The 24,199-nt window shown below is 41.9% G+C and overlaps 8 protein-coding genes across 10 annotated transcripts; 4 read left to right on the top strand and 4 right to left on the bottom strand.

The window, feature by feature from the left end:
* Positions 1-553: 553 nt before the first annotated feature.
* LOC145708936 (carbohydrate sulfotransferase 3-like) lies at positions 554-2,265 on the bottom strand. Its single transcript, XM_081786629.1, has 6 exons — positions 2,201-2,265; positions 1,941-1,993; positions 1,733-1,854; positions 976-1,009; positions 752-916; positions 554-710 (listed from the first exon to the last, which is right to left on the bottom strand). The coding sequence occupies exons 3-6, from the start codon at positions 1,812-1,814 to the stop codon at positions 554-556; spliced, it is 438 nt and encodes a 145-aa protein (XP_081642755.1). The 5' UTR covers positions 1,815-1,854; positions 1,941-1,993; positions 2,201-2,265.
* A 2,009-nt stretch (positions 2,266-4,274) lies between these two features.
* On the top strand, positions 4,275-5,264 carry LOC145707956 (uncharacterized). Of its 2 annotated transcripts, none has more exons than XM_081785549.1 (4): positions 4,275-4,540; positions 4,617-4,709; positions 4,772-4,888; positions 5,056-5,264. In XM_081785549.1, exons 1-4 carry the CDS (start codon positions 4,379-4,381, stop codon positions 5,167-5,169), a joined length of 486 nt encoding a protein of 161 aa, XP_081641675.1. In that variant the 5' UTR covers positions 4,275-4,378; the 3' UTR covers positions 5,170-5,264. The 2 variants fall into 2 exon arrangements, 1 of the variants encoding a protein (XP_081641675.1); XR_014134788.1 differs by having other exon boundaries at positions 4,277-4,540; positions 4,772-4,981; positions 5,025-5,264.
* A 581-nt stretch (positions 5,265-5,845) lies between these two features.
* LOC145707966 (actinia tenebrosa protease inhibitors-like) lies at positions 5,846-9,098 on the top strand. Its single transcript, XM_081785563.1, has 10 exons — positions 5,846-5,942; positions 6,706-6,939; positions 7,237-7,323; positions 7,368-7,720; positions 7,861-7,919; positions 7,963-8,122; positions 8,164-8,343; positions 8,389-8,546; positions 8,591-8,710; positions 8,777-9,098. Exons 4-10 carry the CDS (start codon positions 7,369-7,371, stop codon positions 8,984-8,986), a joined length of 1,239 nt encoding a protein of 412 aa, XP_081641689.1. The 5' UTR covers positions 5,846-5,942; positions 6,706-6,939; positions 7,237-7,323; position 7,368; the 3' UTR covers positions 8,987-9,098.
* Positions 9,099-10,429: 1,331 nt separating this feature from the next.
* Positions 10,430-12,728, top strand: LOC145707494 (plasminogen-like). Of its 2 annotated transcripts, none has more exons than XM_081785027.1 (11): positions 10,430-10,604; positions 10,676-10,849; positions 10,905-11,093; positions 11,142-11,219; positions 11,334-11,675; positions 11,770-11,821; positions 11,863-12,051; positions 12,094-12,210; positions 12,265-12,318; positions 12,365-12,544; positions 12,586-12,728. In XM_081785027.1, the coding sequence occupies exons 2-11, from the start codon at positions 10,696-10,698 to the stop codon at positions 12,653-12,655; spliced, it is 1,425 nt and encodes a 474-aa protein (XP_081641153.1). In that variant the 5' UTR covers positions 10,430-10,604; positions 10,676-10,695; the 3' UTR covers positions 12,656-12,728. The 2 variants fall into 2 exon arrangements, with proteins under 2 accessions (XP_081641153.1, XP_081641152.1); XM_081785026.1 differs by having other exon boundaries at positions 10,430-10,621; positions 10,693-10,849.
* Positions 12,729-13,146: 418 nt separating this feature from the next.
* Positions 13,147-14,756, bottom strand: LOC145707745 (tubulinyl-Tyr carboxypeptidase 2-like). Its single transcript, XM_081785316.1, has 8 exons — positions 14,726-14,756; positions 14,381-14,536; positions 14,271-14,336; positions 14,153-14,226; positions 13,982-14,111; positions 13,536-13,915; positions 13,271-13,494; positions 13,147-13,230 (listed from the first exon to the last, which is right to left on the bottom strand). The coding sequence occupies exons 2-8, from the start codon at positions 14,508-14,510 to the stop codon at positions 13,185-13,187; spliced, it is 1,050 nt and encodes a 349-aa protein (XP_081641442.1). The 5' UTR covers positions 14,511-14,536; positions 14,726-14,756; the 3' UTR covers positions 13,147-13,184.
* Positions 14,757-17,572: 2,816 nt separating this feature from the next.
* On the bottom strand, positions 17,573-20,145 carry LOC145708935 (uncharacterized). The gene is made up of 10 exons (XM_081786628.1): positions 20,030-20,145; positions 19,737-19,912; positions 19,538-19,693; positions 19,288-19,408; positions 18,944-19,247; positions 18,570-18,765; positions 18,409-18,494; positions 18,117-18,202; positions 17,905-18,006; positions 17,573-17,771 (listed from the first exon to the last, which is right to left on the bottom strand). The coding sequence occupies exons 1-10, from the start codon at positions 20,083-20,085 to the stop codon at positions 17,573-17,575; spliced, it is 1,482 nt and encodes a 493-aa protein (XP_081642754.1). The 5' UTR covers positions 20,086-20,145.
* Positions 20,146-20,519: 374 nt separating this feature from the next.
* On the bottom strand, positions 20,520-21,351 carry LOC145706590 (uncharacterized). The gene is made up of 3 exons (XM_081784010.1): positions 21,246-21,351; positions 21,002-21,133; positions 20,520-20,770 (listed from the first exon to the last, which is right to left on the bottom strand). Exons 1-3 carry the CDS (start codon positions 21,330-21,332, stop codon positions 20,603-20,605), a joined length of 387 nt encoding a protein of 128 aa, XP_081640136.1. The 5' UTR covers positions 21,333-21,351; the 3' UTR covers positions 20,520-20,602.
* Positions 21,352-22,768: 1,417 nt separating this feature from the next.
* On the top strand, positions 22,769-24,195 carry LOC145706588 (protein tyrosine phosphatase domain-containing protein 1-like). The gene is made up of 6 exons (XM_081784009.1): positions 22,769-22,882; positions 22,933-23,382; positions 23,429-23,619; positions 23,663-23,815; positions 23,865-24,025; positions 24,073-24,195. Exons 1-6 carry the CDS (start codon positions 22,814-22,816, stop codon positions 24,150-24,152), a joined length of 1,104 nt encoding a protein of 367 aa, XP_081640135.1. The 5' UTR covers positions 22,769-22,813; the 3' UTR covers positions 24,153-24,195.
* The last annotated feature ends 4 nt before the right edge of the window (positions 24,196-24,199 follow it).

Genomic DNA, 24,199 nt, shown 5'->3' with positions numbered 1-24,199 from the left:
TAAAAAACGGCAGAATTTTGTGTGTAAAAATCGGCTAAAAGCTTAAATTAACTATTTTATTGTATTGTTTTATCGATTTATCTTGCGGGATACTCCAGAGGACATTTTCAAACACGTACGTGTAGTTGAGCGTTTTCATCCATTTGTAAGGAATGAGCGACGTATTCCGTCCAAAAGTGGCGAATCGTCCAGGATGCTCGAGCGCTTTCGCAATTGGGCCAAGCGCCTTCTCGTCACTCTTTGTCAACCGATATCAGTTAGGATATAGAGAGAGCACGTTCGCTTGATTGAAATATTGGTCTGAGCGTGTTTACAAAGGGAGCGAATGCAATCGGCCCCTTCAAATTCATTTTGAACGGTTTCCTGGCCCACGTTCTCTGCGCTCTCCATCTGGTCGTAGTAAATGTCGCCAAGCCACTCTGCTACCTCATTTGTCTTTTTCTGGCTTCCACACAGCTCTATTAATATACCCCTCGTACTAACTACTCATTAATTCCACGTTAGTTTTTTCGACCACAAAAATATTATTTCTCATATAAATTTTTTGTTGGCGTCAAAAAAGGACTTCGTAAATTCTGGATCTAGACTTGAAAGGAAGTGTAAGTGGAAAAAGCCGTGACTGGTTGAGTCCCGCGTAACGTAACAATCTGGCGGCCGTGGCATTCGTGGCAAAAGACATGTCTTCATACCGCAAGATCTTCGTGCGCGCCCTTCACCGTCCAAATTAGCCAGAATACCAATAGCTGCTTACCTAAGCCATGGGTGTTTTCTGAGCGCGGCAACGTTCTCCATCGATTTGGCGCAGACGACGTTGTTCAAGTTGCCCAAGAGTTGTTCCTCGTCCTGCACTTTCATATTGCGCCGCGCCTGGTAAGACGAATCTGTCATAATCGCCGCCCTCGATGCCAAAATCGACCTAAGCGAGAGGTAAGCGACACGTGTTCACGAGGAAATCAGAAAGCAATGAGCACGAACCTGGGATCGCGCACCAGCATGATGACTTTCAGATCTAAATATAATCAACCTTCTGACCGAAAAGTGAGCTACAGAGGCTAACCAAAAATAACAACAACGATGAATAAGCCTTGATCTCAGTTTCGTCTTTTTGTGTAACTCTTGTTTTTGCAGCGTTGAAATATTTACGAAAGCAGGTCTTTATGACTCAACGCGTTGCTCTGATAAGAGTTGTTAGTTCTAAAAATCCACCTTTAGAAATTGCATCTCCGGAGTACTTTGCTCTTGTATTTTTGGGAATTCCGGAAATAGCCCCCGTCTTTTGATCGTTGCACAATAGGATGGACTTTCTATTAACAAGCGTCACGACGGGGAGTATCAATTCTAGAGTAATACTTATGTAACGCAAAGGGAAGCAATACACTTCCCATGGATATAAAGTGAAGGTCTGTTGGATGAACCATGCGCTGTAAAAACAGTGTTAGAAGCCCGCTGCGGCCGTGAAAGAATATCAAAGTCCTTACACGCGCATCCTTCCAGCAACTCAACTTGAAAAGCTAAATCTTCTCTAAACACCATCTCAACCAGCAAGGAAAATGTTAACGATTGAAGAGGACGCAATTGGGAACGCTTTTTAACTCGTTTAGAAAATATCATAACGCTGCATATTCAAAATCTTCACGTTAAAAAAATGAACAGCCAAAGCTGGAGAAAGAATTGGAGTTGTTACGGTCGACAGAAACTATTTTAAGAGGCTTGAACTTAGAATTCAAATTACCTACGTGTTCGAGGATCGGCTTGAGGAGCTCTAGATCGCACAGTCGTATAACTTTGGCGACGGGAATGCTAGCTAGACACATCTCGCGGGCCAGCTGCACATTTACAGGGCGGCAGTGGTACCTTATCAAAAGAATAGCGATTCCAACTTGTCTAACAGTATCTTCTCTCTCCCGTCAAGGCATTTAGAATCAGAATTGCCTACTCACCTGCAAAGTCTTTCCAGCCCATCGAAGGAGAAGTCTGACGCGCAAAACGGAGGCTTTAGACTGGGTTTTACAGAGATCCCGTATTTTCATTTTATGATAAAAGGGGTAAATATTGTGGCTGATCTGTACTCTTTCGGTTTCTAAAGAGGAATTAAGAAATTTTCGAAGAAAACGTTGGTTTATTTAAAGGCGAGAGCAGACTAGGAATTTAGCTGCCACGTGGATGCGTGATTCTCTGTTTGGAATGTGAACCCGTGAACCTTGCACAGCCGGTGGCTTTTGTAGCGGAAGATGAAGTTACCGCGGTGGTCGAATTCGTCGTTCACCCCCCAACCGTTCGCCTCCTTTTTCTGACTCTCAATCTTACTCTCTCATTTCTAGTATCTTCCAGTGAGTCCTATCCTTGTAGTGTTTGTAGCTATGTTCACTTCCGATAACATCAGTGAAGTTACATCTGAAGCCTGTTAGCTCTTATTGGATGATTTTTTCATACCGAAGATAATTTTCTTGGGAGTTTTCAAAGTGATTAAATCGTTTTTATTTTATTTCTCACCGAGTACAGAATAATCTCAATGGGATATTGAATACAATTCTGGAAATGTTCAAGATTTCATTTTATGGCAATTAAAACTTTTTTTCTGTTTTTTGATAATTATCAAGAGGGCACCCAGTATAAATGGCACTTCGCTGTCAGAAGAGGGCGCCCGATGGAATGCCCTCTCAGTTGGATACCGATTTATAGATGCTATCGCCATCTTACGAACAGTTTAGGTTGACCTAGCTCTTGATATAGATAATGTAGGTTTAAGATTATCAAATCGTGTTTTGAAAATTCCTTCCTAAGTGTGCTATTCTTTTCTCATTCGTGTCTCTTTTGCAGCCTTTTTTCAGGGTTCATTTGAATAGCCAATTTGGCAGCAATTTACTTACTGAGTACAATTAGGCGTTAGTGTGAACCCTGGCAGTGTTATAAAAGGGGTGGAGTGGCTCGAACATGTAGAACACCTCCGGGTGCACGTTGAAGGCCTCGCCGACAAAGGATGAACCAGAGCGCATGAAACCACTCAGTACCACTGCGCGAGGCTTCTTTTCTCCCTCGCCTAATTTCATTTAACTACAACCGCTCAATACAAATACGTGCCGTTCGCGATTATAAATGTTCAAATTCAAGTTGAAAAAGAAAATTTGTTTTACAAAATAAATCTAATTCATTAAATTCAAGAGCTCGACATGGAAAATAGTCGCGCGAATTAGTCCACAACAGAATAAACACTAGTTTGCAGGCCCTAGAATCCAAAACGTTCGATTTTTCGCCCACTGAGGATTAAAATTTGAACAAAAAGCGAATATCGAAAATATTCTTTTACGATAATTTTTACTCTACCTGCCATTGTTGTTTCTTGAATGGCATTCTTGAGAATTTCAGTTTTTCGAAAGCTGTTAGAAGTTGCATTTACGTGCAAATCAGCCGCATCAGCGGCGCTTGGCAATGCGTTCTGGCGCATTCCGCCATGCTGCGATAATATCTCAAGTTAGAAGTCAAAATCAACCAAAACTGAAGTCGTAATACCTGAAGCTCTCGCTTTTTCCAAGTTATGTCATGTAAGTCTAAAGCAGGAAGCTTTGAAACGGAAAAATAATTAACAAGAATGAAATAAGTTTCCAGAACTATTGAATTCAACATAACTGTTCCTTTATCCGCTGAATCAAATACTCTTCTGAGCTTTCCTCCTCGATGCTTCGAATATTTTCTCTTATAAAAAACAAAATCACCAGCAACAAACAAAATCTGGCTATGAAGACTAAAAGGCGGAAGAGAGGCTTCATCGAGAGCGTTTTTGACGTAAGCGGACTTCAACCTTTTGCCGAAAATCGCTTCCAAAATTTGTTTTTTCATCACGTGCATGCGGCGACGCTTATCAAACGCGATTGTTCAAATGTCAAGATAGCTTCAGAAATCCAATCAAGACCATTTCGACTATGTTATGTTTATTTCAGAATACAGGAAGACATGTTTAACATATTACGGCATAATTAACATTCATGCATTTACTCAAGTGGAAGAAAAGATTTTGAAATTTCATTTTATAAACTGAAAATAGTTGGGAAGTAGCCAGCTTATATGTCCAGTTTCGCCAAAAGATGGCGCTATTCAAATGGAATCGAATCAACAATCAGCAGGACACTTTTGAACCTAAAAGCAGCTGGACGCAGTCTTGTATCGCAGCTGTTACTAAATTTTGCTTTCGAGAACATTGGCAAGCGTTTATTTTTAAATAAAACTTATTTTTTCATTAAAGAAACAGGGACCAAGCATAAAATTTTCGGCTCTTTGCCAAATATTGACAAAATTGGTCATCTGTGTCGCGAAATAGGTCTCGCCCGTTGGCCTTGTGACTCATTTTGACGTCTGAAAAGAGAAAGGATCATCCGCGATCATGATGCTGCCCTGGCGTCCCATTCAAACTCAACTCGCCAAGAGAATGCTCGGCGGCTATCTTCCCGAAATCGGCTCCGTCGAGAAGCTCAAGAAAGACACACTCGTCTCGCACGTTATTGGCAGCAGCAACGATAAAAGAAACCATCTTGGACGATACAAAGTAATTTTTCATAATTCAAATTTTTATTTTCAGATTTGATTTTTAGCAATTTTGAAAACTCAACTTTTGTTTTCAGAAAGCTGTGAACAAACCGGAGTTAGCTCCCCGTTGCGCGAAAAGAATGTGTTCCAAACCAGCCAGTCTCGGTGGACATGTTTGGATAAAAGGAAGGGCTTCGAATTCTTTCTGCAATAATAGACCTAAATGCACGTTTGCGAAGCTCTCGTAGGACGTAATTCAAATGAAGTTTGTTATATCGTGCCGCTGTGCACCTCCTGCAATAATTCAAGAGGGGAAAACTTCGACGGCAAAAATTCAGACTGGTTTCCGGTCAAAGCGAACACTCAGGCTTGATTCAAAAGCAAATATGTTTTCTTAACCATTTCTCGCTTGCTGACTATCAAAGGGTTTCCTTCTATTAGAAAAGGAGACAAACTCTTGGTCGAAATTCGAAAAATGTGAAAAGGTTAAAATAGAAATTTAGTTTGGGCTTCTTCTTTGAATCTTACTCAAAGGCGCTGGTTACGAAAGTTGTTCCGGGAATGTTCCAAAACTATTTTCTCTTTCAGCGGCGAAATCGAAAAACTGCACCTTCTAACTTTATTTCTGCTTTCTTCAATTCTCCATGAAAAATTCAACTTATGCATTCTTCTCTTGCTTTACTCGCTTTCTGCCAACATGCTCAATAAAAGGACATCAAAGTAAAGAAATTTTATTTTGTCTCAATTCAATAGGATATTATCTTTAAAACTCGAACTTGCCTTTGCTTTCCACAAGCAAGGGTATGGCTTCTCGTGGCTTCTAACATTTCATAGGCTTTTGGAATAAGGCAAATCTCAGAACCTCGCAGGAGCAATAATTTATGGGCCATAAATTAAGGGTCATTAACTAGTCAAAAGTCATCAGCGGAAAGCTCTCTCGAGAACTGAAATCTTTCTCATTTGGATGCTGAAACTTATAAGAAATCTTCGTATTCAATATAATTTATCAATATTCGAAAGTTTACGAATAGCCTTCCTGTATAATATACAGTGTATATCTATTTTCTGACAGCCTTTAATAATATCCATTGAATATAATTTTCCAATAGATGTTCGTTCAATGCTTGTCGCAAAAAGTGTTCCCACTCCGAGAGTAATTTATTTTTTTCCCAGGATCGTCAATTGCAATTTAGGGGTGAATGCTCGAAGACAAAGAACGCTGCTGAAAAATTCACCCAAATCAGTTTCAAATGAATAAAGCATACGGCTCGTGTTGGGCGCCTTGCGTAATTATCTCAACCCATTCACGAGCAATTGGATCAGACAGAAACACACAGGACGCGTCGGAAGAAGGCGAATCCAATTCTAGCGCCGAGAATCGCCGAATCCTTCAAGAGTAGCTCCAACAAGATCAAGCATAGGTATGTCTCTGTCAACAAACATGATAATAATGCTACTACTTGCATAATTGTTAGACACCGTGGCGCTATTCGAACCGATTATGAAAATAATCGCCTTTTTAAAAAAGGGTTTCGCTTTAGCCATTCTTGAATGTAGAAAACGAGCAATTATATGATTCCCCGTGTGTCGCACTTTTTTTAAACTGAGAGGAGAATTATCTGCCATTTCTATTCTTTCAACCGTGGAACATTGAAAACGATAATCGCCGATTTTTCATCCCATTTTTCGTCTGCGTGTATATTTGGAGTGCGCAAAACACTACTAATGGCTAAAGTAATCAGCCCAGCTTTGAAAATATTTAAATGAGATTGCAGCCCAATACATTGAACTCCAGATGTTCTAGCCGTTTAGACACAGTTGGAATTCATTTATTAAACATTCTTGAGTCTAAAAAGTTTGACACGTTTTCTGCAACAGAGATGGGTAGCTCTCAACAAGGAGATCGATGGATAGCATCTTTGCTGTAGGAAAATTTCCCAAAGTGTTCCTTTTAGAGCCCCTTTGTCGTGTCGAAATCGGGAGGTCCGATTTTTGGTGCCCGATTTTGTTGGGGTAATTTGCGGGTGGAAGTGGGCTTACTATCAAACTAATCATCGTCATCAGTTGCCGTCCTTGAGGTGAATGGCTTCTCGACGTGTTGGGTGACGTCACGTAACTCGAGGCCATTTCAACCTTTTAATTTCCTTGAGAAACGGGGCTCGATGAGGATAACTTTGCGTTCAGAAAGGGAGAGAAAAGATGAGAAGTCGCTGGACGCCGCTCCTCCTCGTCATACTCGGCCTCACGCTCAGCCGACTCGCACCGCCGCACATCGTTCATGCTCAGCTACGAGTTTTTAACCCAAACAACAAAACCAACCCTATATTTTCTTAAATTTCAAAATTAAAACTCTTGCAAGTTTGCTGAATTCGCTGACTTGGAAGAAGAGGAGAAAGAAACGGCCTCCCCGACTTTTACGTAAGTTAGACCAAAATTTTTCATACTTTTCTGCCTTCTTGATATTTTTTTCTTGTTATTCTAAACTTTAGAATCTAAAGGATTCTGAAAGAGATTCAGCATTTCAAAGAGGCTTTTATGAGCCAAAGAGACTGTTGGGTTGATCTGGATAGCCTGCATGGTGGGCGCCCTGGAATAAACTCTGTAACCTTGCTGTGATAAAAAAAATTATTGCAAATTAGCGTCACGTTGAGTTTGACGCGAATAGCGACGATTAAAACGTAAAAACGGCGTCCAAAGTCTGATACGTTTTTTTAGTTCACTCTGGCTCGCTTCAATTTGGTGGGAGGCCGGATATCAACAGGGCCGCGGCGAGTCCAAATATCCTTCATGCAATGAGATCAGGTATAATTGTGCCCTTTGACGCGGTAATAAATTATTTAAACAAGAATGGCAATGAAGGCAAAGAAGACATTTGAGGATTACCAGCTGCCGGATTGCGACGCGAGCGGGCTTTGGACACCTCTTCAATGCTCGGACAAAAACTGCTGGTGCGTGTTTGTTGATTCTGGCTACCGCATTCAGCGCGTGCCGTTTGGTGAAGTTGACAGCATGCTCATTTGTCCGAAACTCTACCTCTTCGGAACTGATCCATGCAATGTCGCACAAACCCCCTTGTTCACATGTCGCAATGTGCGTTCTTCTAAGCAGAAATGGATCTACAATTCGATCTCCAAGAAATGCGAAGTTCAAGAAAGCTGCACTGGCTTTGCTTCTGCGCAAGAATGCTCCAATACTTGCGGTAATTATAACCATCAACGAAAACTTTTAATCCATATTTTTGAAAACAGATTACAAACATCTGACTCATAAATTCTTCTTCTTGCGGAAGTTTTTAAAAATTATTTTTATCCCGCTGCTCTCAAAATAATCACTTGATAGATCCGGTGCCAATGTCCTTGTGTACGATGCCGTTGAATCGAGGGAATTGCTCATCCGAGGTGATATTTTATCATTTCGTCAAAAGTTTACCCTTCATTTCAGCCCTTGAATCCGCTCATTGCGCCGTCCGCGGAGGATGAGCTCTCCAAATTGACCCAAGAACGTTACTACTTCCATCAAGGCAAAAACGCTTGTGTCAAGTTTGACTCTGGTAACTGTGGCGGCAACTCCAACAACTTTAAAAGCAGTCTCGAATGCCTCGGTAGGTTGAACCCGTTTACATTCCTTGATGGATCCGTTTAGGAACCTGTATTAAAGACACCACTGTAACTGTACAAGCTCGAATTGGTCAACAGCTGGTGAGTTTGCAGCTCCCCGCATGGCTGGTCATCGAGCTTGATCTGTCAGAAACCGAGGCCCGTGACATTCCTCCAGAGCTGCTACCGATGGTGTTTCAGTACGCCAGGCAGCCTTTCTTATCTGGTTAGTAAATAATGACCTTGAATAACTCAAAACAATAAAATCAAGCGCCTCAGCAAGCAGGGCCGAGCAACAGTGGCGAGATGGAGGTGGTTGGAATGCGACTACTTGGGTCGCAACAAGGCATCTCTGCTAGAACTGCGGACAGAGACTCATTGATGGACATGCGAGAGAAGCCGGCTAGGTGTATGGCAAAAACAATGCCAGTGAGTGTCGTTTTTTAACGCGAGAGTGTAAATTCCTTGTGTAGGGCGAATGCCGTGCCTACGTCCCAGCTTGGTACTATGACAAAGAGGAAGATGCTTGCAAGGTGTTTGTCTGGGGTGGCTGCTGGGGACGTCTCGATCGAGAGATGCAAAATAACTTCATGGTTAGTTCGAAATGAAATGAGTAGAAAATACTAGATTTATTAGAAAACTTACAAATAATTTTGAAGGATAAAACTACTTGCGCAGAGACATGCTCGAGTATTGATCGCTCGAGAAACCCATCTGATTTCCGCGATTTCCTGCTGCGAGGAGATGACGAGAGCCTCGCCCAAATCAACCAGCCGCAGATGAATGTCGGGGTTCCGCCCATGGCAATCCCTTACGAAATGGTTGGTGAGCAGCGAGCGCAGCTCGAGAATCTGATGATGCTCGGATGAGCTGAACTAGTTGGCTGTGCTGTCCAGATTAAAGACCACTAAACTTATCTCACTGTACTCAAAATCCAAATGCCCTCACACTGATTTCAAAATGTCCCTCGTGTAATTTATGCTCCGCTCCTAATAAATAAAAAAACAAATGGAATATCGTCGAATGTTCTCCGAAGCGATCAACGATGATAATCTAGGCTACCAAGTTCAACTGCGACCAAGTAACCTAAATTAAGTCATCAGTGATCGACATTCAAAGGATTTGAATCAAAGCATAAAATTATAGATTTCGTCGAGTGTGCTTTTTTATGCAAAGAACTGAATGGAACTTCTTGATCAGCTTTTTTTATCAAGCAGGTTCCTTGCAGTCCTTCCTTCAAAAAGCCGAGAAGCATAATGACCAGAGAAATGGACTTTTAAAAACAACGACGTCGATTCTAGAGAGATTCAGAAAATAGTGACACATTGACTACGCGCGTACCTTCTCGAAATGTTGATGATTCTAACAATCCTATCGCTTTTGCATTAATTACAGTAGTTCTTTAAAACTAAGTCGCAACTTGGAGCAAGAATTCGCGGAATTTTCGCGCCTATCATGCCCAGGTCCAGAGCCAAACAAGAGGAGATGGCTCGCGCGCGATAATCAGAAACATGGCATTACAGGCTGACCATCGACGATACGAAATTTGTATTTGTTGGAGGCCTCTCACCTCTGTAGCGACTCCGTTAGGTGGAATTTCTAAATTGAGTCGTAACAAGCGCCCCCACCATTAAAATTAAAATAAAGCCAATAGAGTTATTGACGCAATTACGATAATCGATTGGAAAAAGCTAAACCTCAAAAATACTACAACGAAGAAAGAAAAACGAACAAGAAGCTCAAAAAACAGAGAGAAAAAAAACACAATCGACAGAGACAGACCGAGAGACAGTAAAATTAAACAAAGCAGATGTTCTCGAAGGCCACATTCATCACATTTATTGTCTACCTCCAACTCAGCACAATTCAAGCACAAGTTCGCTCCAGACGATGTCCAGGTATAAATCCACATATTTTTACATGATGTGGACTGAATACTCATTGCTAATCTGAATAAAGGAGCTAGAATAATGGATTACATATGAGCTATGTACTGTGGAATGTTACGTTTCATAAAATTTGTAAAGCAGGAACAATAATTGACTAAGGTCAATCAGGCGTAAATCAACATAATAAAACATAAACTCAAGGGACTCCGAATTACTGATAGATTCGTTCAGATGGGAATTGGTTTCTATTAGAAGATCCTGGGACAAAATGCTATGCAAAAATGAGAGGCCAATACACAGTTGAACAGGCTCATAGGGAATTGTTAGATTTCTGCCATAAACTAAAAGTTGACATTTGGAACAACCAAATCAATTGAATGCCTTCACTTTAAATTAGTTGTAACACTAACAGTAAAAAGAGTCTGCGACGATGAATCAATTGGAAACAGAATAGCGCGAGTAGCTTTGCCGCAAAACGAGCGGGAGAACCAATTTCTCGTTCAACTGCTTGTAGAGAAGCGCGGCAAAAACGCATGGATTGGAGCTGAACGGAACAGAACCTATCTCACTTCAAGAACCGTGCATGGCCTTGGTGGCCGTCCACTTTTGTTAGGGCTTGAAAGACATGTAAATTAAATGGCATAAATGACAAGAGTGATTATTTGCAAGCCCCGCTCAAGTTCAACAAAATGACATTCAAAATGAATCGTTTGTTGAAAAAATCGATCCGTGAAAATCACAACATCGGGCGATATCCCTGGCTGACAAGAAACGGGGAGTGGAAATTCTTCGCGCGACAGCATGAAATCAACAAAGGTCTCAAACGAGAACTTATTTGTGAAGGTACATAAAAAGTCACAGACTAAGTGTACGTTCCTTTTTTACCAGCTCGTTGTAGTGCGCGCGCGACCATGTCGCTCTGGATCACTGGAACATGCAGAACGGACTGTAACTGGTATTCCTTGTCAGGCATGGAATACAACCACGCCTCACAAACCGTTGATTCTTCCTCCTTTTCCGAACCAAGCTGGAGCTCGATGCCACGTCCTCGGTGAAAACGAGCAGCTACCGTGGTGCTACACGACAGGTAACAGAGAACAGAGCAACGTAATCTAATCCTCTTTGCGAATTTCAGACCCAGAGCGAAAGTGGGAGTACTGCGCACTTCCCCGCTGTGCCGAAGACGGGATTAACATTCCAGAGGATGAAATAGGTATGGGACAGTGTGACGGAATCTTTCTATAAAGCCACGTACCGAGCATATTTTTGCATGTTCACCGGATCAGAAAGATTCGTCGGAAAGAAATTCAAGCTTAAAAATCTTAAGAATCTGATCTGAACGAGCTTCTGGATGCAGAAAGATACTGTGGTCGTTCTAACTGCCAGAGTCGCATCATCGGCGCGACGACGTCAAAGCCATGCAACCATCCTTGGATGGCTCAGATCGCCTATTCGAAGCCACAGACTTTTGCGGATCACACCCGTGGACAGCATGCATGTGGCGCCTCAATTATCGGAAGTTGCTGGGTCATCACTGCTGCGCATTGCTTGATGGTCAGTGACAGAAGCTCAAACGCGCGCACTATTCAAGCTGCAGTCGAGCGCGGCACGTTTCAAGTACGCAGCGGAAGATTCAACAAAGAAGGTGACGACGAGATTAACGCACAGGATCGGAGTAAAATGCATAGATAAGAAGCCATTTATTAAATTTCAGATTGATATTAACACTCACTTTAAAATTTAAAGTTTAAATCCGCGAAAGGCTATTGATGTGAAGGACATTTTTGTTCACGAAAACTTTCAAGTCATTTCTGAGTAAGTTAAGTGCGCAAAAATATATGTGAGGGAATGTTTAGAACAGGAGCAGCAAACAATGACATCGCCTTGATTCAGTTGAAACCAGACCACACGGGCAAGTGCTTCAAGTTTGACATGGAAACGGGCCCTATTTGCATGCCGCGCGCTGTCGACTCTCTCAAGGTCAGGGACAGTTGCTACATCACTGGTTGGGGACGTACGTCTTCTGAGCCTGGCGCCCGCTTCAGGTAGTCAACAAACTATGAACACGTAACTCCGTAGCTTTCCAGTGAGACGATCCAGCGTGCCCAAGTCCCACTGACAAAGTTCAGTGATTGCCGGGCAGCATACGCAAATTCCTCCGTGCGCGAGATTTCGCATACACGTCCTGTCACACTTACGCGAAAGTAAGTGCCAAGTTCAAGCTTGTGAAAGAATACTTTAATCAAATCTCATTCAAGGCAGCATTTGTGTGCAGCGGAGCTTGGCGCCATTGACGCGTGTATTGGAGATAGGTGAGAGAGGCTGGTTATGATTCCAACTAGGAGTGATTGTTTTTAGTGGCGGTCCGCTCGATTGCTTTGATCGTCGTACTCAGCGACAATCGCTCGCAGGTCTCGTCTCTTTTGGCAAGCAGTGCGCGGACAAAGTCTACCCAGGGGTCTACACCAACGTCGCTTATTACAGGGAGTGGATCCACAAGATCATCAAAAATCCGTCCGCGCATTCAGTCGTTCCTAGGTAGGCTACTAATTCTAGCATTTTGTTTTGACGCCGCTTAGGAACCAAAACTTGCATCAAAATATGAACATTGACCACAATGTTCTTCGCCACATGAAACCATCAAACTGATTAACTGAAATTACTGTTGTACTTTTGTTCAATATCTCATAAATGAGATGAATTTATATAAATATTAAATAAACGCTTCGACACCTGACAAACCGTGAATAAAAATAGCTTTACGTAAGGTCGTTTAGAAGGCATAAATTTATAACATCAAAGAGGCGTGAAAAAGCTTTCTTCATCCTTAGTTGCGAACCAATATATTAATGGTATCTCCGTACCAACGCGAAAGTCCGAAGGAGATAGAGACAATAAATTCATATTTTATGCGAAGCACTGAAATACGCGACAAACTGATAAAGACGTATCTTATGTTCTGCTGTCTAATCGCGCTGCACTACTACGTCTGGATGCGCATCTTCAACATTTCTAAGAGACAAATGAACACTTTGTTGTGCAATGTGCATTATTTGCACCGGGGAAGGCGAATGCTTTCAAATCTGCTTGAGTCTTCCAATAAATAAATACAAAATACATCGAAAATAATTCAATCTTTTTGATATTATAATTATTTATTTTCCTTAAATTTGACAGTTCACGATGGACGAAAGATGCGCGTTGTACTGCTCAGCTGAGGACGACTAAATTAAAATTATTTGGTGAATCATAAAAAGAGCTTACTTGAAGATACGGACGCGAGCGGCTGGTTTCGAATAAGCAGCAGGAAGACGCGAGGTACTTGGAACCAGAGAATGTCGGGAAGCGCGTTTTGGAGTGAATTGAGTGACTGGGCGTATTGTCATCGGCGATGACGGAATGGCGTACTTTGTGGTGTCAAGCTTTATCATACTGAGGAGTGCTTCCATACTTCTAGGTTGTCCAAAGGTTACGTTGCTCGATGACTCCTAAGTTAATTATTGGAATCAAGGAAGAGATTACTCCCTACCTGATCCCTTTTGAAGGTCCGAGGTAATCTGCTCATCGAGTTCCAGTCGCATTTTGAGTTGAGAGTAAACTTTTTTCTATTCCACTGCACTTGAATTTGTGAAGTGAGATCGGTGGGAACGGGTCCCCCAATTGTTACTTTCTGCAACTTGTGACTGTAACCCGCGTAGCAGCGCTGAAATTCGCGGATCAAGCCAGCCAAGCTGTCGTATATCAATGGCTTGTCAGCTAAATCGTCTCTTCTTGAGAGCCCAATAGAGCCAAGTTGTCCCTCGTAGTAGATTCCTAGCACGATGTGATAGAAAGTCTGCCCATTGCAAACGGATTTAAAAGTAATCGGGAAGCGGATGAGCTTCGGAATGAAGCAAGTCAGATACATTCCTTTAGGGCGATTGAAAAGTGAAATGGGCAAGCTTTGAAGTAAACCTTGTGCTCTTCAAATATCGCTTCCTACAACAGTCGCTTCTAAACATTTGATCGGCATCGAGCAACGGATAATGAATTTCGCCTTTTCCATCAGCCTTGAGAAACCCGTCAGCTTCGATATTTCGAAAATTTGAGTTCCTGTGTGATTGTACTATAAATTATTCATTGTCTGACAAATAGAAGTAGGTCTACCTCAAGCTGGTTAAAGTAGCCTTTGATATTACAGAGGTAGAGCGATACTTCGGCATACCGAGGAGCGTTCTTGTCTAATAATTAATTATAAACATAAGAAAATATAAAAGTTCCTCACCCAAGGCGCTCAATTTAGGTAAACTTGGATATTTTGTTTTGTTATACTTGGCTTTGTCTTCGATTTCTTAAAGCAAATCAAGAGCGGATCGTCGCAATAAACATTATTACTGTATCTTAACTGCTTATCATTTTTGGCGTAGAAAGTGAACATGCGATCCCATGCTTCTTCGGACAAGGGCACTCCAGAGCGGTTGAGTAGAAAGCGGGGGCCCGCGGATTTTCTCTCCTTCTTCTTCATTCTTTTTCCATGACCCGAAGTTTTGCCTGAATGGCTATTTCATTACCACAATTTTTTCTGAGGAGCGCACTGTGTAATAAGATGACGCCAAGACTATAGAAAGAGGAGAAATGTTGTCACGGAGACCTCTGGATTACATCTATTGGATAAGTGGTGCACGCGGCCCTTCAAGGACGCTCTCATACTGTCAAGCGAGACTTTTTCCTTTCGCTTACCATCCGAGCTATTTTCCCAGCCGTTACTGTCATCGGACATTGCTTGAAAACTGAATTACACAGAGAACAATACTTGCAGATAGGGCTTTTATTCTAGAAACTGACAGCAAATAGGGCAACCCGTGATGTGTTTGAATTATATTTACATTCAACAAAGCGGACTTCCGAGAGACGTTCCCGAAAAGTTCAATCAAAGAAAAACTTAGACAAAGATTTCGAAATCAAGGAGGAACGTTTTCCTGGGTGCGCGGCCACGATCGCGGCATTTTTCCGGCTGACGGCTTTTGTACTCCGTTAGATATTCGCCAGCACGCTGGAAAAGAATTTCGCGTTTCTTCTGCTCTGCTCTCTCTAGTTCTTCTCTTCTGCGTAAGTACCACACCATCACAACAATTAAAACCAAAATGCCTACAAATCGACAGTTATTCCTCTAAAAGCCGTCACGTATTATTCTTTTCAAAGATTTAAACTTACATAGTCCCGTCAATGCTCCTCCTAAAGCATTTCTCCATGGATTTGAAACTTGCGTCACTGAATGATGATGTTGTAGCGTTCGCATGTTTTAAAGAAGATATTTTGAAAATAAATGATTTTCTGATTAATATATCTCTGAAATTTTGAAAAGGTTTCTCTAAGCTTACAGTGCTCCAAATGGTCAGGCATGATTATCGTCGCCTTTGATCGTTTTTGAAGAGACGGTCGAAAAAGAACTCGAATATAATTGCCAGTCACTTCCACAAAGAGCGACTGGCATGTGAAGTTGCTAATGAAAGAGGAAGCAAATATGGTCATCCCCAGCGGACGATGATGATCACCAATTGACCTCCGTCAATGACCTCGCGCGCCAGACGTCTTCGTCTCAATGAAACCTTCAATCGTCACTTTTAAATTAATAATATATTAAAACTTCTTCAGCTTGGCCAAGCTGTATTTTTCCCGTTTCAACTCCCAAAGTTCTTCTTTGGGGAGGCAAAGTATGCCGGCTTTAGAGAACGAAAAAGCAAAATCCTTTTGGCGATAGCTAAAACAACCGTTTTCACAGATGGAAACCGTCAATTTTGTAAATTCTTGGCAAGTGCAATACTTTATTACTAATAAATCATACCACTTAACTGAGTAAAGATTCCAGACAAACATTTATGGCGTAGTAAAAATAGAACAACAAAGCCTATTGTGTTATCCCCTTGTCAAATTTGGGATGAAAATAGGGCACCGGAGGCACCCCGGATTCACCCATTCGGAAAATTTTGCGCGTTGTTAGATCTCAGACTCAGTCCGAACGAAATTTTCTGGAAATTTTTCTCACCATAAGAACTCCGAAATGCCTATGTTTTCTGCTGCACGTCTAGCGCATACAAGAATTAATAGAAAGAGATCCTCGAACAAGACAAAGGAATGGTATCGAGTCTTATTGAAGTCAGTTTTTTAAGAGGCATTTATATATCAACTAAAGAAAAGCGCAGCATTGTTCATTCGACAAGGAAAAGACAGGGGATCCTCGATCACATGCAATAGAGCGACACGAGTTTTATCCTTCATTGCAGCTCTCATCCTACTCACTGGTGGCTGTCTTCTCTATACTCTTCCCCGCGAACAAGGCATTCTCGTGTCTGGTGTTTGTTTCGGACTCGCCCTCTTCATTGAAATCTGCACTCTCGCCTTTTTGCTCGAAGAAAGCAAAACTACTGCCAAAGTTTCTCAAATAAACAACGTATAAAAGTGACTGAAATTTATTTAGTCCTTCAGAAATGCCGCAATAAGTTAAAAATAACAGATCAGAAGAAATTGTCATCGAAATTGAATTCGCGTTTGGTCATGTATCCGCCGAAAGTGCCCAGAAAATTGGCGATTTCTTCCGACTCTCGTTTCAATTGGTCGTAGTCTTCTCCGTAGTCGAGATTTTTTGCTGTCAGCTAAAAGAGCGCTTATTATTTTTCCAGACAGATTTATTGGATAGAAATTATAACCCAATTATTATAGTACTAGTTATGAAAAATCGCCTTAGCCATGAAGACTTGAGTGCCGACAACGGAAATCATTTACAAAGCTATCTTTGGTGGAGGAATCTCTTGAACACTTACTGAAGCAAAAAAGAAGCAAAGAAGAGTGAATCGCATTATCTCGTTTTTTCGTTTCAATCAAAAGCAACAATCAAGTTTTGAATGCATATGATTCGATGAGCATGGTTAAATGGGGGATCGGAACTCCCTTGAGGCTGTTTAGGGCGCTCTCTGCTCCCGTCGTGTGACAGGAACCCTAAGCGAACATTTTGCAGCGTGGAAATAGACGATGTTTTACATATACAGTCATTTATTTGAATAATGATGAAAGTTGAAGTTCACTTTTGCACCTTGTAGGGGTCTTCTATGTCTTCATAGTTACTATCGGTGTTGCTGTCGTGGAAGTTGCGTTTGTAATAAGTACGATACCACTCTGGGAAGTTGTTTAGTCCGCTGCCTGGCGATCAATGACTTTCGAATAATTGGAAACATGAAAGGGTAGATGCGGATTAGACTATGTCAGAACAAGTGGGTTATGACTTCGTCCACCTGGGTGGTGTCCTTTGCCCAGTTAAAATGTGTTAATGCCGTTTTCGAACTTGTTAAAGTTTATAATCACATAAACATTAAAATCGGAGCTTCTTTTATGAGCGCTAGGTGTGATGATACCGGCTGTACGACCGGAACCAGAAATTTTCCTTCGCTCCGTTGTTTGTTTCATCTCCGTAAACGACCACTTTAAAGGCAATTTCGAATAGAATACTTCAGCGAACATAAATAGTTGATATTGAATCTACAGAAAAAATGTCCGAAAACGAATGTATTAATGATAAAGTGTTCTTAATTACTAAAAAGAACATCGACCGCTCCTGAATTTATCAAGCATAAGTCCCTTGTTGCCCTTGGCCGACGGTCGCCTCCTCAGAGATCCTGATCGTGCCGAACTTTCGGAAGAATTTCTTCGCACTCGTCCAGTCTTGACCTGTTGATTGGGCACTCGCGAGGCTTTATGTCGAACCCATTCGTGTGGCGCTGTACTCCGTAAACTTAACTTATGTAAGCGCAAAGCTTTGAACTTCTTTCCGATATCGAAGGCACTGTATGAACTTGGACATGATATTTCTCGATGAAAACAAATCGACAAGATGTCCATAGTTATGTACAATAAATGATTGTTACCTGTTGGTTGGCGTAGACGCCCTTGAGCCTTCACTAGTGACGATATCACTTAATGCAACTTGACTTGGATCAGCCGTCACCTCCTCCGTCTTCCTCTCTCGCCTTCAACCAAAACAAAGTTAAACTTTAAAACACGCAAAACCAACAATGTCCCAGGGAATAAATCAACAACCGACAGAAAAGTGCTGAATAACCTATATTTTTCTATTCACCTTTTTCTGATCTTTTGAATTCCAGGCTCTTGGAACGATTTTCGACGCACTAGTAACTCCCAATTCCGCTCGCGCAAATCCGAAGGCTAAATAGTTATATAAGAATTCTATTCTCTATATAGAACAAATATTTTCATTTGTCTGAATTGGCTCCCGAATTCTTAATGCAAAGCGGGTTAATTATCGTCGACATAAATTGTCGGAGAAGACAATTTGCTGACTGGTGCATCAAATTAAGGCATAATCTCATGTAACCGAGGAGGAAAACAGGTATCGATTTTGTTTGTCTTACCTTGATATTTTGGTCGGACGTCGTCGCAATCCGATTTAAAATGGATTCACTCGTCGGCGGTCGAGATGATATTGCCGTTGTGGGTGCTTAATAGCTTTCGTTAAAAAATGCATGCGACTGCAACGGAAAACGCCAAGTCAAAAAATAGGTCGCGCACGTACGTTTTACGATGAGGGGTATCTTTTCAGGTCTGTCTGGCAGTGACTTGCGCTGAAGTTCGAAGCGGGAGACTCCAAGGAATTGCTGTGTTTCCACCTTTGAATCGAGAATTGCCTCTCGATTTGCCTCGAAAGCAGCTACTTGATCCCGTAGAAGCTCATTCTCAAGTCGTAGTTCGTCGTTTTCTCGGCGCAAGTACTGAAGTTTATTTTTGATATTGGAATTGAAAGAAGTCGGTGACGTTCACAACAGAAGATTATCACGTGACTTAGAGAAGCATTGCTTGATGCATTATTTACTCGAAAATAGCTCGTGTTTTATATTTCAGAGGCGCAAAGCTTATAAATTAATATTTTAAAAGAAGCCAAAGACTTACTCTTGAGTCGCCCTCGATGAGCTCGATACGTTTCTGTGACTCCTTGAGTAGCTCTTGGAACTTGCGTTTGTGTTCCTTCTTGCGCTGCTCGAGCTCTTCCTTTAGTTTCGCGATGGTCGATTCTTGCTCCGTGATTAGTTTGAAGGACTTGCGCGTGAGGAGATGAACCTCGTAGCAAATGTGTTCTAGATTTTCCATAGCCGCTAGGATTTGTTCCGAAAGGTCGTTTGATCCGTGTCTCAGGAAAAAATTCACGAACACCGGCTCGTGTGGCTGCTCAAGAAGCTTAGCAGGGAAAAACGCTCTATAAATAGTCTTGATAGTGGCGGAGGTATGGGACTTACTTTTTCGCGAATCCACCATGATATGAGAAGTTGGAAACGTAGTCGGAGGCCAAGGGCACTCCCTCGATCGTTGTCAGCTCGACGAACAACGAGCAATTTAATGTAGAGAGCAGTTCTTGTTCTGTTCAACGGGTTATTATTGTATTTTTAGTCAACGATTTTTTTCGTCATCGAACTAGGCAAGGAAAGCTGCGGTTTGATCACACAAAGGGAAAGATACAATAAATCTCATAAAATCCCGTCACTAAACGCACAAAGTAGCCGATCCAGAACTTTGACTTTTTCAAGCCAAACTTGGAGGCGCCGGCAGCGCCACGAAAAAGGCCAAAGCGATGCATAATTTTCTCGCTTTCCGCCGAAGTGACTGAAATTGGAATCATGGAGGACTCAGAAATGTCGTCGAGGTCTAAAATCGATTAATTTACGATTTGGTGGTGTTTTCGTCATACTTGGAATGTAGAGAGAGATTTTGGTAGATTCTAGTTTGAAGCGTGAGATTTTGCCGGCCGCCATTTCGAAAATGCGCGGAGAGTTCTGAAGGCGGCTTAGCAGGAGATTATATGAATGGTCCATCCACGGGAGGAGGGCCCGCAGCCCAGGATGCATGGAGACATCGTGCGAATCCCTGATTAAAAATTAAACGCCTGACTAAGTCGGAACAAGCGAATTGTTTGTATTATTCAGATGGGTTGCTTATATACCTCTTGTTATTAGGCGATACGCGAATGAAAACGGTGCTTACCTAAATTTATTCACTTCTTTGATAATTTTAGAGATTCTTTGCGCTCGTTTCTCCATCCTCTCGGGAGCAGGGTGCAGTTGACTTTAACTAAAGATTCTCTGATGGCTTCTCTCGTCTTTCTCGGGGCTATGATTAGATTCTGAAGAAAAGTAGCTCGGCGCAATGAAGAAAGAGCCGTCTGAGTCAGCCGTCAGAGAGATGATCAGGCCGGGAGGCGCCTTAACAAACGATCGTAACTAGTTCCGAACTTCGAACTCGTAAATCACAAACTTTTTCAAAAGGCGCCTAATTGACACAAGGCACGTAGCTACCCTTCACTATCCTTCCGGCAATCACATGGAAAATACTTTCAACGAAAATGACGATGAAGCGCAATTAAACCCTTCGTGCAGGTCAAACAATTTTAAGGAAATCATTGATTCCTAGAATTTCATAACTTATGAATCATAAGATAACTGTTTGGTATAGCCGATGGGGGTCAATTTTTGAAACTTTTTGGTTTCAGTGGATTTATTCACCAAAAAACGCGCAGTGAATGATTCAGCGGATTTTCAAAATGCTCGCGGTGAGATTTTACTGAGCGTAGACGACAGCGGAGTACTGGTCCATCATGAGCGCGGCCTTGGTGCGGAGTAAGACGGTTTCGTCGTTGGTGGCTTCGTCTTTGAGCTCCTCAAGCGAACAGCACTGGATTTCCGTCTCGCTCAATGCCCATCCTTCAAGCTGCACATAGTCGTCTTTCTAAACAAGTTTATGTTTTTTTTAATTTTAATTTTAATAAGTTGAAATAATGCAATGATATATACGGTATATTTAGAGGATTTTCTTAGAATTTTTCAACCATTCTTAAATCTTAAGATTTAATCGAATATTAAAGCGGCCTCTTCATAATAAAGCGTCTTTGATTTCATCCGCTTCCAGGATAAGTGTTCCCTGGGGAAAAGATGTTCCAGTAATGAGTTTTATCCTTACTTCTGCGAACAAGAAGAGTTCTTCGTTGTTGCACGTGCAGGTGATCTGGCCGACCATATCGGAGACGATTATCTTGTTTTCATCAACTCGTTCCATGACTTTGCAGAGAATTGTCACTGCATTGCCAATGTGCTAAAAACAAAAGATAGTTAAAAAACAAGGATCATCTTAGACAGCCACTAAGTCGCATGAAATAAAAGGAAGATCGACTAAAGAGAGCGAAGATTGCATCAGAAATGCTTACTTTGGCCAAGTTTTCGGAGCAGACCCATTTGCGGGGTTGCTCTTTGAAGTCCAGTTCTTCTTGGGTGAGGCCCGCCATGACTTCCATGATGTCAATCTAAACTATTCAAATCAGTAGACAAAATTGGCATGAGTAGGTAATCAACACAAAAAAGAAGCAGAAATAATCTCTTCCGATCGCTACTTTGATTTCTCTTCCCTAGTTTTCTCCGTCGAAAGATGGTGAATGACTCACTGATCCCGTTTTTGACTGGAAGATTTAAAAATTCAGGAAATGACTCATTCAAGGGTTGACTCATCGCAAAAATTAACCGACATTTTACTCCAGCTCTTCGAATCTGCTTTCGACTCGGAAGAATAGACTTCAAAATACGAGAGAAGATCAGCTCGGAAATTAAAATAGGGGGCGTTCGAGCTGGGAAACAAGACGAATCACATTTACAGTGGTGTGTGGAGTTGGTGCACCCCTAGATAGCGGGTAAAAGGTGCACAAACGCAGCACTCACTTTTGCTACTTCTAGAAGAAAACAATAGAAAAAGTGCGGGTCAGGGGTGCACCAACGCAGCACTCACTAGGGGTGCACCAACTCCACACACCACTGTACCTTCCCTCTCTCTGCCATATTGAAATCACTTATCGCCAAATATAAAATCTGCTTTTGAAATCTTGATAGTTCTGTTCGGTCTTACTCTCGGAAATGCTTTTGTTATGCCTCATTGCAAAATTCACTCCTGCTAAAATAGTTCAACTTAGCGACTGAACTGAAGAGTTATCCGCGCTTTTGAATCCCTTTATCAATTCTCCAACTTGACATTTGACGAAATTTAACAAAATAAAAATTGCAAAAAAAAAACAAAATAAACTTGAAATCAGAATCGGTATCGTTTTACAGTTCTGATTTATCATAAGGTTTTATTTAAAAGTGTGTTTAATTAATTTTGCTTTCCGATCATGAAAGTAAAGGCAGTCGAGAAAGAGTGTTCTCTCTTGTTAGAAGTACTTCCTTCTTAGGAATTAGATTTTCCTGTATTGCTGTTCGATGGCGTTGAAAATAACCTTGTTGACCAACGACAGCAATTGGATTTCTTCTTCTGTTTCCCTCCAAATAATCTGGCGCGGAATTCTCACTTTTTCATTCTGAAATTGAGTTTTTAGTAATTGCAGTTTTAAATCAACATAGTCAGCAGTAAATAAGGCAGTCATTCGTAAAATATTCATGTGTAGTCGTCAGTTTCCCAGAGAAACGAAAAAATAGAAAAGGAGAATTTTTCCTAGTGAGAAAAGTGGCTCAACGCGCAGCTCTGCTCGCTCATTGGCTCGCCCGCTCCAATTGAGGCGCTACTCTCGGTTCTAGAAAATTACTATACGAGGCTCGTATTACGAGCGATAGATACTGTGTTGCAACTAGTACAGTTTCTCTAAGAATAATTTTTATTGATTAAATAACGTTCTAAGCATGACATTCATTTTTTTATCATTTTCTTATTTCTACTAGATTTTCGAATTATTAAAAATTAAAACTTTAATAGAAATGAATTCAGAGAGAAATGAGGTAATCGGACTCGAATATGGAACCATCTGTGTCATTGTTAGGGGAGGGGATTCGAAAAGTCACTCCGACGGGCGTCGCCTGTAAGGTGAACTTTCAATTCTGAAGTCATTGAAGAAATGAGTATTTTTGAATTAGGTAGGCTGCGGGGCCAAGTGCAAGCACGAGCAGCGAAACTTCGCCTTTTCAACTTCCGTAGTGCCTAGACTGAGCTCAAGCTGGATTTGGCCATCGAAGCTCCTTGCGATCGCGCGTCCGGCCGAGGACTTCTTCCCTGACAACGTGAAATACTTCAAAAGCGCGGGAATCCGCTCGATAGTGAATTTGCAAGAGCCAGGTGAGCACGAGCACTGTGGAACCTTGCTTGCGCAGTCCGGCTTCACGTATTCGCCCGAGCGCCTCATGGCCGAGAAGATCAGCTTCTACAGCTACCCGACAAAAGACTACGGAGTTTACTCCGTCGACCAGATGTTCGATATTTGCAAAGTGATTTCGTTCGCAATCAGCGAGGGCGCCTGCGCCGTCCACTGCCACGCTGGACTTGGCCGCACCGGAGTCGTTTGCGCGGCCTGGCTCATTTTTGATATGGTAACCATCATCTCTGATCGTTGTGTCTAGCCGAAACTGCGTTAAGGGCTTCACGGACGTGGAAGCTTTCACGCACGTGCGAGCAACGCGACCGGGCTCGATTCAAAGCCGACCCCAGATCGCCAGCGTTTCGAACTTCTTCCAAGTTCTGAAACAACTCCGGACGTGGCCCCTGAAATCACTTTCCGTGGATGAGTTATATTTGCGTGGCATGAAGGCGTACAACAAGCATGAATTGTAAGAAGATGACAATCTCTCAGAGATGAAAATTTTATTCTAGTGGGAAGAATCCTCTTGTTCATCCCTTTATTCTCGTGCTTCGGAAGTATCTTAGTCTGGAACTTATTGAAGAAGAGCTCCCGCGAACCATGTCAAAGTGGATTCACCTCGAAAGGGTCAAAGAAGGGGCTTGGAACTCTATCCGATATCTGTCGTAAGAACTTGCAAAGCGAAGCCGCAAGACTTTTATTTTATTGGCCTAGGAAAGCGCAGCTAGACCAACTCTTACGGGAGTGGCTATCAGACTTGAAAGAGCCGCTCCTTCCTGAATTAAAGGACGCGAAAACAGACAAACTATCAGACGTTCAGTTAAACACAGCGAAAATGGTGTATTCAATTCTTGAAGACCTCAACATGAGCCAAGGTTAGGATCGATTTTACCGAATCATTAAATTTGACGTTGCTTTTTAGATGACATTTGCGTTCTGTTAACGCGCGATCGCGCTGCTTCCAACAACCGACTTTGCCTTATTTCTTCAAATGCTTCCTAAATCTTTTACTTTTTTACTTCAATAAACGGATTTTTATAATAAAGCGC

The sequence above is a fragment of the Oikopleura dioica genome, chromosome XSR (assembly GCF_907165135.1).
Source record: "Oikopleura dioica chromosome XSR, OKI2018_I68_1.0, whole genome shotgun sequence".
Lineage (NCBI taxonomy): Eukaryota > Metazoa > Chordata > Appendicularia > Copelata > Oikopleuridae > Oikopleura > Oikopleura dioica.
The sequence above is the reverse complement of the archived record's forward strand: the minus strand, read 5'-3'. Positions and strand labels throughout refer to the sequence as shown.

Bases quoted from the DNA above. Each gene is read 5' to 3' on its own strand.
- LOC145708936 (XM_081786629.1), bottom strand. From the start codon at position 1,814: ATGTGTCTAGCTAGCATTCCCGTCGCCAAAGTTATACGACTGTGCGAT. The intron at 1,010-1,732 runs GTAATTTGAATT...GATTATATTTAG, and splicing joins GCCGATCCTCGAACACGTAG to ATCTGAAAGTCATCATGCTG. The intron at 917-975 runs GTTCGTGCTCAT...CCTCTCGCTTAG, and splicing joins ATGCTGGTGCGCGATCCCAG to GTCGATTTTGGCATCGAGGG.
- LOC145707956 (XM_081785549.1), top strand. From the start codon at position 4,379: ATGATGCTGCCCTGGCGTCCCATTCAAACTCAACTCGCCAAGAGAATG. The intron at 4,710-4,771 runs AGGGCTTCGAAT...GCTCTCGTAGGA, and splicing joins GACATGTTTGGATAAAAGGA to CGTAATTCAAATGAAGTTTG. The intron at 4,889-5,055 runs GCTTGATTCAAA...TCTTACTCAAAG, and splicing joins CGGTCAAAGCGAACACTCAG to GCGCTGGTTACGAAAGTTGT.
- LOC145707966 (XM_081785563.1), top strand. From the start codon at position 7,369: ATGGCAATGAAGGCAAAGAAGACATTTGAGGATTACCAGCTGCCGGAT. The intron at 7,920-7,962 runs GTGATATTTTAT...CCTTCATTTCAG, and splicing joins GAGGGAATTGCTCATCCGAG to CCCTTGAATCCGCTCATTGC. The intron at 8,344-8,388 runs GTTAGTAAATAA...AATAAAATCAAG, and splicing joins CAGGCAGCCTTTCTTATCTG to CGCCTCAGCAAGCAGGGCCG.
- LOC145707494 (XM_081785027.1), top strand. From the start codon at position 10,696: ATGACATTCAAAATGAATCGTTTGTTGAAAAAATCGATCCGTGAAAAT. The intron at 12,211-12,264 runs GTAAGTGCCAAG...ATCTCATTCAAG, and splicing joins CCTGTCACACTTACGCGAAA to GCAGCATTTGTGTGCAGCGG. The intron at 12,319-12,364 runs GTGAGAGAGGCT...GATTGTTTTTAG, and splicing joins GACGCGTGTATTGGAGATAG to TGGCGGTCCGCTCGATTGCT.
- LOC145707745 (XM_081785316.1), bottom strand. From the start codon at position 14,510: ATGAAGAAGAAGGAGAGAAAATCCGCGGGCCCCCGCTTTCTACTCAAC. The intron at 14,227-14,270 runs GTGAGGAACTTT...ATTAATTATTAG, and splicing joins ACCTAAATTGAGCGCCTTGG to ACAAGAACGCTCCTCGGTAT. The intron at 13,231-13,270 runs GTAAGCTCTTTT...ATTTTAATTTAG, and splicing joins GCTCGCGTCCGTATCTTCAA to TCGTCCTCAGCTGAGCAGTA.
- LOC145708935 (XM_081786628.1), bottom strand. From the start codon at position 20,085: ATGGAGAAACGAGCGCAAAGAATCTCTAAAATTATCAAAGAAGTGAAT. The intron at 19,694-19,736 runs GTATGACGAAAA...AATCGATTTTAG, and splicing joins AATCTCTCTCTACATTCCAA to ACCTCGACGACATTTCTGAG. The intron at 19,248-19,287 runs GTAAGTCCCATA...GACTATTTATAG, and splicing joins CATGGTGGATTCGCGAAAAA to AGCGTTTTTCCCTGCTAAGC.
- LOC145706590 (XM_081784010.1), bottom strand. From the start codon at position 21,332: ATGGAAGTCATGGCGGGCCTCACCCAAGAAGAACTGGACTTCAAAGAG. The intron at 21,134-21,245 runs GTAAGCATTTCT...TTTTGTTTTTAG, and splicing joins GCTCCGAAAACTTGGCCAAA to CACATTGGCAATGCAGTGAC. The intron at 20,771-21,001 runs GTAAGGATAAAA...AAACTTGTTTAG, and splicing joins AACTCTTCTTGTTCGCAGAA to AAAGACGACTATGTGCAGCT.
- LOC145706588 (XM_081784009.1), top strand. From the start codon at position 22,814: ATGGAACCATCTGTGTCATTGTTAGGGGAGGGGATTCGAAAAGTCACT. The intron at 23,620-23,662 runs GTAAGAAGATGA...ATTTTATTCTAG, and splicing joins GCGTACAACAAGCATGAATT to TGGGAAGAATCCTCTTGTTC. The intron at 23,816-23,864 runs GTAAGAACTTGC...TTATTGGCCTAG, and splicing joins AACTCTATCCGATATCTGTC to GAAAGCGCAGCTAGACCAAC.